This window comes from Carlito syrichta, unplaced genomic scaffold (genome assembly GCF_000164805.1).
Source record: "Carlito syrichta isolate Samal-C Ts95f unplaced genomic scaffold, Tarsius_syrichta-2.0.1 Scaffold308835, whole genome shotgun sequence".
Taxonomy (NCBI): Eukaryota; Metazoa; Chordata; class Mammalia; order Primates; family Tarsiidae; genus Carlito; species Carlito syrichta.
Window position 1 is genome coordinate 674559 of NW_007252931.1, and position 17755 is coordinate 692313.

At 37.4% G+C, this 17755-nt stretch overlaps 1 protein-coding gene across 1 annotated transcript in view; it reads right to left on the bottom strand.

Annotated features, from left to right (window-relative positions):
- Positions 1 to 17755, bottom strand: part of RNF115 (ring finger protein 115) — a 60605-nt gene that overhangs the window by 14849 nt on the left and 28001 nt on the right. Inside the window, exon 4 of the mRNA XM_008066019.2 lies at positions 12563 to 12771. Within this exon, the coding sequence (XP_008064210.1) occupies positions 12563 to 12771 (209 nt within the window). The remainder of the gene's footprint in view (positions 1 to 12562; positions 12772 to 17755) is intronic.

Genomic DNA, 17755 nt, shown 5'->3' on the forward strand with positions numbered 1-17755 from the left:
AAGTGCGGTGGCTCACACCTGTAATCCCAGCACTTTAGGAGGCCCCGGCAAGAGACCCAAGCCCAGGGGTTTGAGACCAGCCTGGGCAACTTGATGAGACCTTGATTCTACAATAATTTTAAAAATTAGCTGGGCATGGTGGCACACATCTGTAGTTCCAGCTACTTGGAAGGCTGAGGCAGATCACCTGAGCCTAGCAGGTCGAGGCTGTGATAGCCATGAGCATGCCACTGCATCCCGGTCTAGGTGACAGATTGAGACTCTGACTCAAACACACACACACACACACACACACACACACACACACACACACACACACACAAAAGCAACAAAAAAAAGTCAATTCTCAAAATTTGAGATGTGATCAGTGATTAGAAAACTATGGTCCTAGAACCTAGGGTTAACATCAGAAGAACATAATCTCTAGGTAGGAAACCTTCTTAGAAGTTCTATACCCTGCCAAAGCAATTCAGACACAGCTTACTGCTAAAATCAAAGAATGTTCCTTTACACAGCAAGGAAGGAGGCTAAATAAAACAGTAGGTTAACTAACATGTAACAACAACAAAAAAGAGCAGGCTGGGCATGGAGGCTCAGCCTGTAATCCCAGCACTTTGGGAGGCCAAGACGAGAGGACTGCCTGAGCCCAGGGATTCAAGACAAGCCTGGGCAACTTGATGAGACCTCGTCTCTACAATAAATCACAAAAACTAATCGGGCATGGTGGCATGCATCTGTAGTTCCAGCTGCTTGGAAGGCTGAGGCGGAAGGATCGCCTAAGCCCAGCAGGTCGAGGCTGTGGTGGCCGTGAATGTGCCACTGCACTCCAGCCTGGACAACAAGAGTGAGACTCCAACTCAAAAATTAAAAATTAAAAAAGAGTACAGCATACTAAAATAAAGATGAGTTTTAATGTAAAAAGTGCAAACTAGTGGGTGGTAATCTCTATCACCTGTCTGGAAAATATGAATGTGCTGGTGTTGAAACCTAACAAATACAAATATTTTATAATCCTAAAAAAATTATTTGAGGTGAAATATAAATAGTTACTTACACTTTATAAAAAATTTGAATGGAATTTCTCCTAAAGACCCCATGCAATTTCCTTTGTTGATTCTATACATACCAAATAATCATTTAATTTTCATTTCTTGATATCTGAGAAATTCAAAGACAACAGTATGCTGACAAACAGAAATGAGTTTTCCAGTTACTGAAACAGAATACCTCTAGTTATAAATTAATAAATTGACCTTTTGGCACAGGTCAGATTCATTTAAGGTTAGATAAATTATGCTAGTTTATTCAGGACCTGATTACACCTGGATAAACTATCATTTGAAAGCTGCAAATTAGAGGGCAGAGCGTGTTTTAGGGAAACTCAGTAAATATTTGCAGGATGAGTTAACAATGTGAGATTTACCCATCTTCAAGTCAGCAAAAAGGTTTTACTCGTGGCAATAAAAAAGTCAAAGGAAACAGGTCTCATTTCAGGGAAACTCCTTAGGTTAGTATGAGTAATACATTAATAATCCCATCATAAAGGACTAATCTCTGACATCAGATTTCTTAAATACAAAGTACTCTGTCTATAGTGAAACCAGTAGAATGAACAGTAGTCTGAGATGTAGCCCATGGAAACCACAAGTCAAAAACCTAACAAACAGAATAAAAAGTTATATTTCTTCTCAATGATATAGGACAAACTGTTATCAGGAAGAAGCTATGCTAAAATTTAGTCAATTAAGAACATCTATAAAATATAAAATTGGATCAGGCACAGTGGCTCATGCCTGTAATCCTAGCATTTTGAAAAGCCAAGGTGAGAAGATTACTTGAGCCCAGGAGTTTGAGACCAGCCTAAGCAACACAACCAGACCTTGTCTCTACAAAATAATCAAAATACTAGCTGGGTGTGGTGGCACATGCCTGTAGTCCCAGCTACTTGGGAGACTGAGGTGAGAGGATCACTCAAGCCCAGCAGTTTGAGGCTGCAGTGAGCCATGATTGTGCCACTGCACTCTATCCTGGGCGAGAGTGAGACCCCAACTCAATAAATGAATAAATTGTAATGTGCCTTCAAAACACATGGTGACATCATAATGACAACCACAGTAAAGGGGTAACAACCATATGGAACAATCTCCGCAGACCTACTAGGTGGGTATAGTAATATACCTCAAAAGACATACTGTGTTTCATTTACACTTCCATGAGAGACAAAAGAAAATGAACTAAAAACTTTCAGGTTCTACTACTGACATACTGGTATGTGTGCCTTGAAAGGAAGGTTTCTAGAAAGTTAGGGAAATGCTTAATTCTTTTCCTTAGAAAAAGTAGGAATTCTGCTATGATATTCTTAAAATTTTTAAAGTATCTTTAAACACTTATCCCACCAAATACAAATATTTTCATTTCTGCATTATCCCAGTTCCAATACTGAACTGCCTTTATACTCTTAAGCAATTTACCTAACTGCTCTGTGCCTCCCTTTCTCCTGTAAGATATATACAATCTCTAAAGATGAAAAAGGTTACAAAATGTGTTTAGTATGGCCGATTGTATTTCAATTATGTAGAAGTAAATACCATATATTCACAGTACCTTCTCCATAGGGTTATAATGAAGATTAAACAAATACCTGCAACGCACTTGGAGAAGCTTCTGGCACATACTCTTAGCTATTATTACTAATAATTCCTATGTTCCATGTACTTCTTAGAGACATAATTACAATTATCCATTCACTCAAAACAAATACGTTTAGTACCTACTATAAAAAAAAAAAAAAGACACTATGCTAGAACTGGGAATACAGAGATAAATAAAATACTAGCCTAGACCATTAACCCTAGAAGTAATTTAAAGGTTGTAACAGATCTGGTTCCCCAAAAGGTGCCAGATCCAGATGGAATTACAAGTAGCTTTTATCAAACCTTTAAGGAATAGGTAATTCCTGTGTTATGTAAACTATTCCCAAGCATAAGAATACAAGCAAGTTTGCACAGTTCATTTTATGAAACCAACGTAATTCTGATTCCAAAACTTAATAAAGACGATACAAGAAAAGTACAGACCTGCCTACTTTTGAATAGATGTAAAAAGATTAGGAATCAATCAACTCCCATAAAGTATTAAGAGATTAATGATCCTTGACAAAGCAGTTTTTATTAAAAGCTTGAAGTGTGGTTCGACATTAGAAAAGCTACTTGCTAATTAAATGCATTAATTGTTTAAAGGAGAAAAATTATAAGGTCATTTTGGTAGAACTGCAAAAGCCATCTGATATAAAATCACTAGACATTCTTAATTAAAAGTTTCCAATAAATTAGGAATAAACTAAACTTTCTTCATGATAGGGCATATGTTAAGAACCAAAAGTAAACATGCTTAACAAAGAAACACATTTACTCCCACTGAAATTAGAAAGAAAACAGGAATGCCTACTATTGATAACTTTGTTTTGGTAATACAGTCAATACAACATGTAAGAAAAAATAAGAGGCATTAACATAGGTAGGGAAAACAAAATATGTATAGATGATAAGATTGTTCATTTAGAAAACTGAGGAGAATAAAATTAAAAACTATTAACAGCTAATAAGACAATACAATTAAGTAGCAAAATGAAGGGTAAAAAAAGTTTTCCAGAAATAATCAGTTACAAAATTAAATGAAACTATGAAACCTTACTGAATTATCAAAAAACATCTGTACCTTCCACTCAACTTTGCTGTAAACCTAAAACTGCTCTAAAAAATGAAGCCTATTTAAAAAAAAAAAGAAAAGAAAAAAAACCAAATGAATTGAGACATGAGCCAGTCATAACATTATACCAATACTGCTTGTGGTAGACACACTGTCAACCAATACTCTTGCATTTGTAGCTATTATATTCTTAATGATTCTATACACAGAAGTCAGCATCTGATTTCTCATTTTGTCTCCCAGAATAGTTATCACTAAGTATTTACATATTAAAACACATATTTTTATACATTACTTTTATTTTTCCTTTATATTAATTGGAGAATAGTGTATAGAAGCACATATGTATCCTTAAAATTATGATCTATGGGTTATATTATCAATACATTTCAAAACAGGATAGTAAAGGGCATTATAAGATAATTGGTATAAAAGGGAGACGTTAGATAGGATACGGTCAACAACCATTTGGGTTTTGTGAACAATACATTCCAATTTGTTCTTAAGTTATATTAAATTGGATTTCTACAACTTGTAGCCAAGAGTTTTGACTAATATAACCCTAAAAACACCAAATAAAGAAAATACCAAAAGAAAACATATAAATACATTTTTAAAATTCTGAGGTAAGGAAAGCCTTTTTAAGTGTGATGTAAAATCTAAAAAATTGAAAAATCCGATACACCACAAAGTTTTTAAAAATTTATTTTATTTTAAAAACATCTATAAAACAAAAGTTACCATGGCCAAGGCAAAACACAGTAGAAAGAAATTTATATTTGCAATATCTATAAAATATTAGTATGCACACTACACATAGAGAGAATCCTTAAGCAATTTTTTAACTCCATAATAGGAATACTGATTAAAGCATATTAATAAATAATTCACAGGAGAAAAAAATATAACCACTCAATAATTATATCAAAATAAGCCTTCATCAAGTGAAAAATCAGAGAAACAAAAGTAACTGTCATATTTTTGTCTATCAGATTACCAAAGATAAAGACTGACGACATCTAGTTTGGCGAGGACGCACAGTCCACCTTTTTTTAGTTGAAATCTCACTCTGTTGCTCAGACTGGAATGCAGTGGCATGATCATGGCTACAGCAGCCTTGATCTGCTGAGCTTGGGTGATCCTTCCACCTCAGCCTTCCAAGCAGCTGGGACTACAGGCGAGTACCACCATGCCCAGCTTATTTTTTAATTTACTGTAAAGATGAGGTCTCACCATGTTGCTCAGGCTGGTCTCAAACTCCTGGGGCCTCTTGCCTCGGCCTCCCAAACTGCGAGGATTACAGGTGTGAGTTACCATGCCTGGCCATGGTATACTTTCAAAAGGGCTATAATAGGTAAAGCCCTTCACAGGAGTAATTTAGCAATATCAACTTATAAATGGTCATACCCTTTGACCCAGCATTTTCTCCCTTAACAATTTCATTCTACAGAAACATGTCCACAGACATTAACTCTCTGGTGAGATAAAGCAATTGGGTGGCAGACCAGCATTTACACCTAGAAGAACGTAGAAAATCCAGATGTTTATAATATCCTTATAAGTTGTTTGAAGACAGAGGAGAGCTGTTAAGGCAATGAGAAACAGAGGGGTTAAGACTCTAGAGAGGGAATAACCTTGGAAGAAGGAATCGGTTTCTGTAACTACATTTGTTGATGCTGGACAAGAGTGGAGGGCTGAGAATCCTATGTAAAGTTTCAATGGATAGCCACAGTGTGAGAAACAGCAAAACTAGATCCTTAGGCAAAGACTCAGAAGCACACAGCACAAGCACACAGAAGTTTTCCCTTCAGAACATTTACCAAATCTGAGACCACATAGGACAGCAAATAACTTAAGTGAAAGTCTTTGGAAAAATAGAGCAGAGTGTTACTCTCATAAGACCAAGATTAGAGTTCAGCACCCACTGGAGGTTGAGCCCCTCAAAATACATCAGGATCTATCCTTATCAGGGCTGCAACCTAGTTGTCTTGGCACACTCCCTGATAGAATCAAAATGATAATCCACTATTTCATATAGGCCTAGCAAGAGAAGAATAAACTCTCTGTAGAGAAAAATAACATTGTTATTTTTAAATAACAAACAAATTAACTATAACCGACGGGCATGATGGCTCAAGCCTGTAATCCCAGCACTTTGGAAGGTCAAGGTGAGAGAGGACTGCCTGAGCTCAGGGGTTCAAGACCGGCCTGGGCAACTTGGTAAGACCTCACCTCTACAATAAATCAAACAAACAAACAAATAAATAAATAAGCCAGGCATGGTAGCGCGTGCCTGTAGTTCCAGCCACTTGGAAGGCTAAGGTGGAAGGATTGCCTGAGCCCAGCTGGTCGAAGCTGCAGTGGCCGTGAGTGTGCCACTGCACTCCAACCTGGGCAATAGAGTGAGACCCCCTCCAACTCAAAAGAAAAAAAGAAAAAGAAAAAAAATTAACTATGACTAATATGCTAAAGAAAAGATGGAGAATTTCACCAAAGAATTTGGATCCATAAGACAATCAAATGGAAATTTTGGCAATCAAAAATGTTATAGCTGAAATAAAGAATTCATTAGATGTGTTTAACAGCAGATTAGACAGTAAAAGATAAGATCAATGAAACTGAAGATGGATCAAGTAGAAAATATCTAAATTGAAGTATAAAAAGAAAAGTATGAAAAACATGAAAGATACACTTTCATAGACATAAAAATATATAAACACACAAACGTATCCATGGCAGAGGAGTGAGCTGAATGCCACTACAGGGCTCTAAGCATCCTGAATTCTTACTGGGTTGGTGGAGACTCCAAATATAAGTTTTTTAAGGTTATCCTCATTGATCCATTCCATAAAGGCTTCAGAAGAAATTCAGACACCCAGTGGATCACCAAACCAGTCCACAAGCACAGGGACATGTGTAGACTGATATCTGTGGGCATGAGAGCCATGGTCTTAGGAAGGGCCACACGTTCCACCACACTATTGGTGGTTCTCACTATGAAGCTTACAGAAGATGCAACACTCTCCAGCTCCACTTACCACTAATATTAGTAATTTTTGTAAAATTCATACCTAATAAGCAATTTAGGACAGTCCTGACTGCCTAAAGGTGCTTATGCCTGTTAAACTACTCTGCAGATTGTCTCATGAATGCTTTGTCAAATTATGAAAGTTAAAGTACAATAATGTTTAAAGACTCTAAGTGTATCTTGTTTCTAATAAGATAAACTTTTTGCCTTTGCTTTATTTTATCAGGGGTTCTATGTCTATGTTTAAAACATGATCTGTTTTTTTATAATGGAATATTATGCAGCCATAAAGAAGAGCAAAATCATGAACTTCACAGCAACCTGGGTGGACTTAGAGTCTATAATACTGAGTGATCTTTCACAGAAACAAAGAACTGAGTATCACATGTTCTCACTCATAAGTGGACCTTGAACAACTATCATAATACCCCAAGAAAAGGAATGACAGTAGCGGGAAACCGCAGGGGCGTGGCGGGGCGGGGAAGTGGAATTGGCAGTAGTGGGAAACTGCCTGGGGAAAAGTGGGCACGCCTCATCAACAAGGGGACCTGCACAATGAATATTTGTATACCTAACCCTGAATTGTACCCCACAATTTTAAAATAAAAAAACTAATTTTAAAAAATGATCTGCAATATAATAGGTGTAAAATAATTATTTAAAAGAGGAAAAAATGGCTCCTGAATATAGTCAATATTTGCATATGTAAAAATATAAAGCTTCTTTTAACAAAGCTAAATAAAGTTAAAAGAAGATGCATCGGCCAGGCGCAGTGGCTCACGTCTATAATCCCAACATTTTGGGAGGCCGAGGTGAGAGGATTGTCTGAATCCACAGGTTCAAGACCAGCCTGGACAACTTGGAAAGACCTCATCTCTACAATAAATCAAAAAATTAGCCGGGTGTGGGGGCACGCGCCTAGTAGTTCCAGCTACTTGGAAGGCTGAGGTGGAAGGATCGCCTGGTCCCATCAGGTAGAAGTTGCAGTGGCCGTGAGCATGCCACTACCCTCCAGCCTGGGTGACAGAGTGAGACTCCAACTCAAGAAAAAATTAAATTAAAATAAATAAATAAAATAAAATAAAAACCAGGTGTATCTATTTAAAGAAAACCAAATAATAATAATGATGACAGAGAAGGAAAAATTTCGCCAAAAGAGGGAGAATTCCCATGGTTAATATGTTTTATAAGTGATAATAAGATAGAAATCTTCAGAAGACTGCTAAAACCATATTTAATATGAAATAATCATTAACACTATGCTTCAATTAATCTGAAATAGCATGCCATTTATTCTATTAGCTTCTATTAGCTGGATTAGCCAATAAAATAGAGAATTAGCAGATCTTGCAGCTGATTGACTCCAAATCCATTCCCAAAACCCCTTTCCCTTGGTTCTATAAAGAATAGAAGGCCAAGATGCAGTGGCTCACGTCCGTAATGCCAGCACTTTGGGAGACCAGGACAGGAGGACTGCTTAAGCCCAGGTATTCGAGACCAGCCTGGGCAACATAGCAACACTTTGACTCTATAAAAAAAAAAGAGTAGGATAAACTAAATCCATGTTCTCCCAGCTTTCCTTTATAGCTAGGGTCAGAAATCATGTAACAGAGTCCAGTGAGTGGAATTTTCTTGGCAGGGTAGGTGATGTGGGTTAGGGATGCAGCAGTAGAAAGGCTTCGGCTTTCCTTAAAAAAATGGGATAAATAAGCTGACATTATACCTTTCTCTCTTCTTCCTTCCTGGGGCTCTGAGGCAGTAAGCATGAGAGAAAGGAAAACGAGAATCAAAGAGATTAAACCCTGATATGATTAAGACACTAAACTAACCTGCTGCTACCTACCTACAAACTTACTATATGTAAGAAAAACCCTCTTGTTTAAGCCACCCTTCAATCAGGTTACATGTTACTTGCACATTGCTTAGGTAATATGATTATCAATCTGCAAATAACATGTGAGAAAAAGAAGCTAAAGTCTTTCTCCTACTCTCTGCTATTAGTCAAAGGGACAGTGTAGCAGTGTACGCCATGGTTTTCTATGGAGTGAAGAGGCAAAACAACCAAGAAAGAATGACTCAAGCTAATATGTTCACATTGATATTTTAATAGTTTGACAAGGAACTTTTGAGCAAAAGATTGAAAAATTTGACCCCTACCTACTTTAGCTGTACTTAGTCCAGCTCAAGGGCTCTGTGAGAAGATAATATATAGCCTAGTGCCTCAAAAATTCTAGGCATTTGATAGACATTACTTGCCTTCTTCTCCCTTAGATTGCAGACAGGATACAACCTGCCCAAGGGCATTCATATTGTATTTTTAAGCATTCATATAGTGGAAAGGACAAATTAGAGTAGTTCTCCCCATTCTCATTTGGCAACTAAGAAAACCTTCTTCAAGATTATTTAATTTATATTAAAGGAACCCCAACAGAAACTGTATTTGTCCAACAGGTCAGAAATTAACAATAGACCAACACAACCTGATCACTTTACAATCATACCCCAATTCCCTTATTAATTTAAGGGCTGTGAACAAGGGCCACTGCCCAAAATGTATAGATAAAATTATTCTGGCCAAACTGAGATTATTTGAGCATCAAAATGAATAATGATTAAAATAAAATCCATGAGTACATACTAAAATAAATAAACAACTAAACAGACAGATAAGGTGGGGCAAGAAGAAGAGAGTTCTTTTTTACAAAAGAACGCCTAATACTGTAGGAGGAATCAAATACATACAAAGTTATTATTTACAGCATTACAGTAATAATTCAGGCAAGAATCATCAATGAATACTGATAGCATTAGGTGAAAAGTTATTAGGGAACCACATATTCACTTAATCGCCAAGTTATCACCTCAGATTATATATTAACTACCAAAGGAAAAAGGGCTCTTTCATAAGAAAAAAAGTTCATCATTACCCATGATGGGGCAATCTGACATCATATGCCCCTGTTGTGATACACTGAGAAGAATATCATTATCTATTTGGTATTCTTGCCCAGTGACGAAACAATCGGACAAATCCAAATTAATGAACATATTACATTAAAAGCCTAGCACAGACTCTTAAAAACTAAGGTTAGTCATCTATGGGTTTTCTAGTAGACAGTTCAGAAAAGGGGTAAGTCAAAAAAATGCACTGACATGGAGGTCAGAGTAGTAGAAAATTTCAAGGAAGAAGAACAAAGACCAAGAAAAATGAATTCAGTGAATTGGACCCATACAATAAAGATTTTTAAAGTATCTACTGGGTCTGTAATTAGAAGACTAACAAGGATTTTAGTGAAAGGAGGACCAGACTATAATAGGTAGAAGATTAATGAGAGATAAAATGGTACACAAAGTAAATGTAGACACCTCTTAAGGAATTTTATTGAAAAGGAAAAAAATTAGGCAGTAACCAGAGCAGTGGTTCTCAACTCTGACTACAGTAAGAATAACCTCAGGAGCTTTTAAAAATTACCAATGCCTGGACTCACCCCAGACTAATGAAATCACAATCCCTGGGGGTGAGGCCCAGCTATCAGTATTTTTAAAAATATCCTCAGTGATACTAATGTACAGCCAAGATTGAAAACCACAGAGTTAAAGGGTAAAGGGGTGGTCAAGGGGCATCAAGATGGAAAAGGGCAGAGGAAGAAGAAAAAGGATGAAATGAAATACCAGAAGAAATAGCTAGGGAATGAATCAGGCACATGAGCTGACAGGCTTGCCTTGAAAAAAGAAAGGACACCTCATCTCAGGAGACTGGAGGGAAAAATGAATGGAGATACAGAGAAGGTGGCAGAGATTTGGGGAGTTCATGCCTAAGGCCCCAATTTTCATAATGAATAATGTAAGTCAGCAGTTGAGAATGAAAGTGAAATTTGGTAAAAATTCAAAATATTTGTTGAGGAAACACAGAACAAAAAACTAATCAAAAGTATTCACAGTTTAATGGAGATTAAAAGCACCTTACTATTTGCAGGGGCAACAATGGACACATTTCTGTTGCTTAACCATCTCCTAGTAAAGAAGTAAGGAAAAGTGGACCACAGCACTTGTCCAAAATTGGTGATTTAGAGGATGGGAGGGGAGAAAAAAGATGCACAGGAGGAAAGAGTTTAGAAGAACTACAGTTGAGAAGCTCAACAATGGGGTCTCAAACAGGTAGAAATGGAAAAGTAACTTACATGCAATTTAACTGGCACAGGATATAGTGGATTTACCCCTGGGCACCAAAAGCTATTCAAACAAGCAAAGATTTCATTGATTTTTGTCCTAGACAATCCCTGTAAACTGAATCACCCATATCCTATATTTGTCCTAAGAAGGAATGTCTGTAACTAACTTTGAAATACACAAAACACAAGATACGAACGTATGGGCAAATAGATGGAGAAAGATGTGATAAAGCAATTACAGTAAAATGTTAATAGAAGATGTGTGTTGGGGAAGAGGGGAAGTGTAGGTTCTAGAACAGTACTCTCCAACAGAATTTTTCTAAGATAATGGAAATTTTATATAATCTGTACTGTCAAATACAGTAACTATCAGCTACATGTGGCCACTGAGTCTTTGAAATGTAGCTAGAGGGATTGAGGCACTTCAAATTTTGAGTTTTATTAACTTTTAATTAATTTAAATTTAAATTGATAGAGATACAGGTGGCTAACAACTGCCATTTCAGACAGTATAGCACTAGACTCATATGGTTCTCGGTTCAAGTCCTGGATGCACAACTGGCTGTTACTTTCTTTCTCTTTTTTTTGAATCAAAGTCTCACTCTGTCGCCCAAGCTGGAGTGCAGCATCACACTCACAGCTACCACAGCCTGAATCTGCTGGGTTCAGGTGTTCCTTCAGCCTCAGCCTTCCAAGTAGCTGGAACTACAGGTGCATGGCACCACGCCCAGCTAATTTTTTTATTTTTATTGTAGAGATGAGGTCTTGCCAAGTTGCCCAGGCTGGCCTCAAACCCCTGGGCTCAGGCAATCCTCTTGCCTCCACTTCCCCAAGTGCTGGGATTACAGATGTGAGCCACTGCACCCAGCTTGTTATTTTATTTCTTTGAGTTTCAGTATACAAAATGAAAGCAGCAACAGCATCTATTTCTTCATAATGATTAAACAACATAGAGCAGATAAAGCATGAAGCACAGTCCTGCACATAATGTGCCCCCAAAGTTTATGTGTTAGAAGCTTAATCCCCAATGCAACAGTGTTGAAAGGTGGGAGCTTTAAATGATGAGGGCTTTGCTCTCGTAAGTTGATTAATGTCTTTATCTCAGACGTGGATTAATTATTTAGGGGTGAGTTTCCAATAAAAGGATGAATCTGGCCCCTTTCTTTCTCATGTGTGCTCTCTTGCCCTTCGGTCTTCCACCACAGGATGATGCAGCAAGCAGACCCTCACCAGATGTGAGCCTCTCAGCCTTGGACTCTCCATCCTCCAGAAATGTAAGAAACAAGACTCTGTTCTTTATAAATCCACCTAGTCTCAGGTATTGTTATAGCAACCCAAAATGGACTAAGACACATTATCATCTATCTATTAGTCTAAGTATTTATTAATATATCATCTATATGTTAATAAAAATGTTAACCAGATACCTATAACATTTATCACCCCTTTAGTTTATCATCTAGGTTAATACAAACTAGGTATTAGGTAACTACAGACATTTAATTCAGCTTCATTTTCATCTTGTCCAAATATGTCCATCTTGTCCACAAAGGTATTAAGTATTAGTATTAGAACCTTACAAAGTTTAGATTACATCTATATATCCTTCGTTGAAACTACCCTTAAAGAGAATGTAAAAACACCAACTACTCACCCTTCAATAGCTGGAGATCTATCAGGTCGAGAACTTCCTTGAGATCTGTATCTCCGAGTCATTGGCAGCCGCGGAGGCCGACTTGGTCCCCAGAAGTCAGTGTGAGTTTGGTGACTCCTCTCGTTGGCTCTATGATCTTGGTCCAGTGGACTACTACTTAAAAATGGTCTAAAATCTTGAAAAAACGTGTGATCCAAATGGTCCCAGAGCTAGTAAAAAAGAGATATAGATCACATGTTAGAAAAAAGGAATCGATAAACATGTGGATTGTTTCCAGTCTTTTGCTACTGCAAATAGCCACTGTGAACATTATTGTGTCTTCTGCTGCAAAGGTATAAGAGTTTCTCTACTAGTGGTCTATTATACAGACTACACATCTTAAACATTACTAGATAATGACAAATTGTTTTCCAAAGTTGTTGTACCAATTTATTCACCCATCAAGAGTGTTTAAAAGTCTCCATTGGGCCACATCCTGGCAAGCACTTGATATCATAGGACTCCTTCCCTCCCTCCCTCCCTCCCTTCTTCCCTTTCTTCCTTCACAATCTGATAGAAAATGACATCTTGCCTTGGGGCCTTTGTTTCTGGTATATAAGAACCTATAGGAGCATTTGTTTAAAATGCAGTATTTTTGGTCCTATGCCAGAAAGTAAATTTAATAGATCTGTGGTGAGCCTGAAATACTCCCTTCAGCATTCCTTGTAAGACAGGTTTATTAATAATAACCCCCTCAGCTATTGTTTATCTGTGTATGTCTTGACTCTCCTTCATTCCTGAAGGACAGTTTTGCCAGACTTGGAATTCTTGGTTGGCAGTTGTTTTTTTTTTACCCTTTCAGCACTTTAAAGTTATCTTACTGCCTCCCAGCCTCCATGGCTTCTGTTGGGAAATCAGCAAAAATTAATCTTATTTAAGATCCCTTGTATAAGGGAGGAGGACCCCCCAAAAAACTGGAATGAGACTCAAAAAAAGTTCCACAATATTTGCTCAAAAAAACTCTCAAAGTTATCATTATTTTCATCATAATTAATGCAAAAATGAAATATTTTAAAATTCTGACTATAAGAAAAGCCAAGCATCTAGCCCATAATATTAGTAAACTGCTTTGATAATTACATGCTTTAGACGACTGTGACTCGTCATCATACCTAATAATATATATAAATTATAAACCTTAAAAGCAGCTTCAACATCAGCATGAAGCATTTTGCTACTTGGATGGAAAGTACAAATTAGTGTAAATTAATCTTAACAGTCAATGTATTTGTGGCTATTTTCATTCCAAAAATGCACCCAGACTATAGAACACAGGATAAAAGAGCACACCTTATAAACTTATACCAAATCAACACCAAGGATAAGAATAGCTTCAGGTCATTTGTCTCTGAGCAGACTTAGATAAGCATAAAAGAAAAAAATAGCTCATACAACAAAACTGGGTATTCAGGACACAGCTTACATAAGTAAAAACTAATAGAGAACACTATTATAGAATTTTGGTGAAATAGCCAAAAGAATCACAGAGACAGTTTATTTGATAAGGTTTGTCCTGAAAAATAGGAAAAGTTACTCTGAATAGAAGTAAAAAGACAGTATTTCTGAAAATATTTGGGTTGAACTATTTACATATTTCAAAATAAAAACAGGACCAGCAATATCTTCCATTTAGCAGAATTTGCCCTGCACTATCACATCACTATCACTATCACATCAGCAACTCTTAAAATATTATTCCATTCCTCAAAAAGTTAAAGTTACCATATGACCTAGCAATTTCACTCATTATATAACCAAGAGAATTAAAAACACAAGATCACACAAAAACGTGACCAAGATATTGAAAGCAGCATTATCCATAAACAGCCAAAAAAATGTAAACAACCTAAATGTCCTCCAACTGATGAAGGATAAATAAAAAGTGGTACATATCCATACAATGTAATATCATGCAGCCATAAAAAGGAAAGATGTACTGACTGACACATGTCACACATGAATGAACCTTAAAAACAATATGCTATGTGGAAAAGAGTCACAAAAGGCCACATCCTGCATGATTCCATTTATATCAAATATCCTATATAGGCAAAATCATAAAGACAAAATGAATTGGCAGTTGGCTAGGGCTGATGGAATTGTAGAGAAATAGGTAGTGACTATGAATGTGTATAACATTTCTTTTGGGGATGATGAAAAAGTTCTAAAATCAGTGGCAATGGTTGTACAACTTTGTGAATATACTAAAACCACTAAACTGCACAATTTAAAAAAGGATATATGGTATATAAATTATATCTCTATTTCTTTTTTGAGTTGGAGTCTCACTCTGTCGCCCACGCTGGAGTGCAATAGCACACTCACTGCCACCCCAGTGTCGACCTGCTGGGCTCCGAGGATCCTTCCGCCTCAGCCTTCCAAGAAGCCAGAACTATAGGCGCGCACTACCATGCCCAGCTTTGTTGTTTTTTTTTAACTTATTATAGAGATGAAGTTTCGCCAAGTTGCCCGGGTTGGTCTTGAACCCTTGGGCTAAGGCAAACCACCACTCAGGCACTTAGGCAATCCACTTGCCTCGGCCTCCCAAAGTGCTGGGATTACAGGCTGAGCCACCAAGCCCGGCCAATTATACCTCAATTTTAAAAAATCATGGTCTACAAAGATGAGTCAATTGAGGGTAAATAATTTCAAAATTATCAACCTTAAAATGTAATTTTAAAAAGGTTCACAGGCAATTTTATGAAAACATTAAGTAAGTAAAAGAACACATACCTGTCACCTCCAAATGCCTCCCAGTGCCTTTTGCAATCCCTCTCTCCTGTCCCTCCCCAACCGCAAACAAACACTGATCTTTCTGTGCTTTGCATTTTCTAGAATTTTATGTAAAGAAAATTCATACTGTATGTAATCTTTATCTGTCTTCTTTTGCCCAGCTTAATTAGTCTCACTCTGTCACCCAGACTGGAGTGCAGTGGCCGCTCCCAGCCACCACAGCCTCGACTGCTGGGCTCCGGAGATCCTTCCACCTCAGCCTTCCAAGTAGCTGGAACTACAGGCGCGCACTACCACACCCAGCTAATTTTTTATTTTATTGTAGAGATGAGGTCTCACCAAGTTGCCCAGGTGGGTCTCGAACCGCGGGCTCAGGCAATCCACTCACCTTAGCCTCCCAAAGTGCTGGGATTACAGGCTGAGTCACCGAACCCGGCTCCCATTCATATTTTTTAATGTACCAAACTTTTATTGCTGAGTAACAGTCCATACCACGGATAACACCACAATTTGTTTATCAATTCACCTGCTGATGGACATTTGGATTGTTTCTAACTTCTGACTATTACAAATAAAGTTATTGCAGTATGAACATATGTGGATATATGTACATGTACAGATTTATGCCTTTTTCTCTCTTGGGTAAATACTTATAAGTAGGAGTGGCCGAATTATTTAGATGTATTTTTATTTTATTAAAAAACAGCTAAACTGTTTTCTGAAAAGGTTGTACCATTTTTACATTCCAGTTTCGGTTGCTCTACAGTGTCACTAACATTAAGTATGGTTAGTCTTCTAAATTTTAACCATTCTGATAGATGTACAGTGGTATTTCATTATGGTTTTGATTTGTATTTCCTTAATGACTAATGATGTTGAGTATCTCTTGGCATACTTCTTTACTGTCTGTACACATTCTTTGGTGAGGCAGACTGTTCAAATCTTCTGCCATTTTTAAGAATTAGGTAGTTTTCTTGTTATTCCAGTTTAAGAATTCTTTATATAGTTTGAATACATGTCCTTTAGCAGATAAGTGATTCTCAAATATTTTCTGCTAACTCACCTTGCTCATTCTCATGAAGAATAGCAGAAGATTTTTATTTTCATGAAGATCTATTTGTTATTTTATGGGTCATGCTTTTGGTGTCTCACTGCTCCCCAGAACCCTGCTAACTACAGGTTTGAAGTATTAGACCCAAAGGTTAAGAGGGAAGAATCAGATTTTCCTCTCCCATCTCCACTTCTGACCTTTTCATTCATTCCTCATTACTCCTCCCTACCAGAGAAATGATGTGTCTGATTGGTGAGCAGCAAGTGCCTACTCTCTACTGATTCACATTTCTCCAATGAGTGGAGTTCATCATGTATTAGTAAGCTGCCATGAATGTAAAAGAAAAGGTTCTACTGCAGCCTCTAATTCTCAGGTAAAGTATCCTGTATAAACTTAGGGTGTCCACAGTTCAACTGTGTTCTCCAATTCAGTTGAATAAAAATTAAATTTTTATTTTCATCTGCTTGGTTTCTATGTTTTAATTCTCAATATAGTCTAGACTCAGAGGTAGAGGGAAGAAGTATGAGCAATGATGAACCATCACATATAATTAGACATGTCTAAAACCGGATAATAGTTTAATAAATCTAGTGTAGACATTAAAGAATATAAAGTCATAAAATAAAAGGATTATGACAAAATGCTACATTTTTATTTTTATTATTATTTTTTTATTTTTTTGAGTTGGAGTCTCACTCGGTCGCCCAGACTGGAGTGCAGTGGCTGCTCCCAGCCACCGCAGCCTCGCCGCTGGGCTCCGGCGATCCTTCTGCCTCAGCCTTTCAAGTAGCTGGAATTACAGGCATGTGCTACCACACCCGGCTGATTTTTTATTTATTTATTTATTGAAGAGATGAGGTCTCGCTGCCCAGGCGGGTCTCGAACCCGCGGGCTCAGGCAATCCACTCACCTCAGCCTCCCAAAGGCGTGGGATTACAGGCTGAGCCACCGAGCCCAGCTTAAAATGCTACATTTTTAAAAGCAGAAATACAATATGGTATACTCTGATTGCAACTGACAACAGTTACGTGGCATGCATATGATAAATGGGAAGTAAAATGCAAAAATAAATAAAGTTATAATAAAATAATGAATAAATACGAGATTTTTATTTTATTTTTTATTTTATTTTATTGTAGAGATGAGTTCTCACCATGTTGCCCAGGCTGGTCTCAAACTCCTGGGCTCAGGCAATCCTCTCACCTCTGCCTCCCAAGGTGCTGGGATTACAGGTGTGAGCCACCGTGCCTGGTGAGATTTTCTTTTTTTTTTTTTTTGAGTTGGAGTCTCACTCCCTTGCCCAGGCTGGAGTGCAGTGACATGCTCACAGCCACCCCAGCATCTACTTGCTGGGATCCGGCGATCCTTCC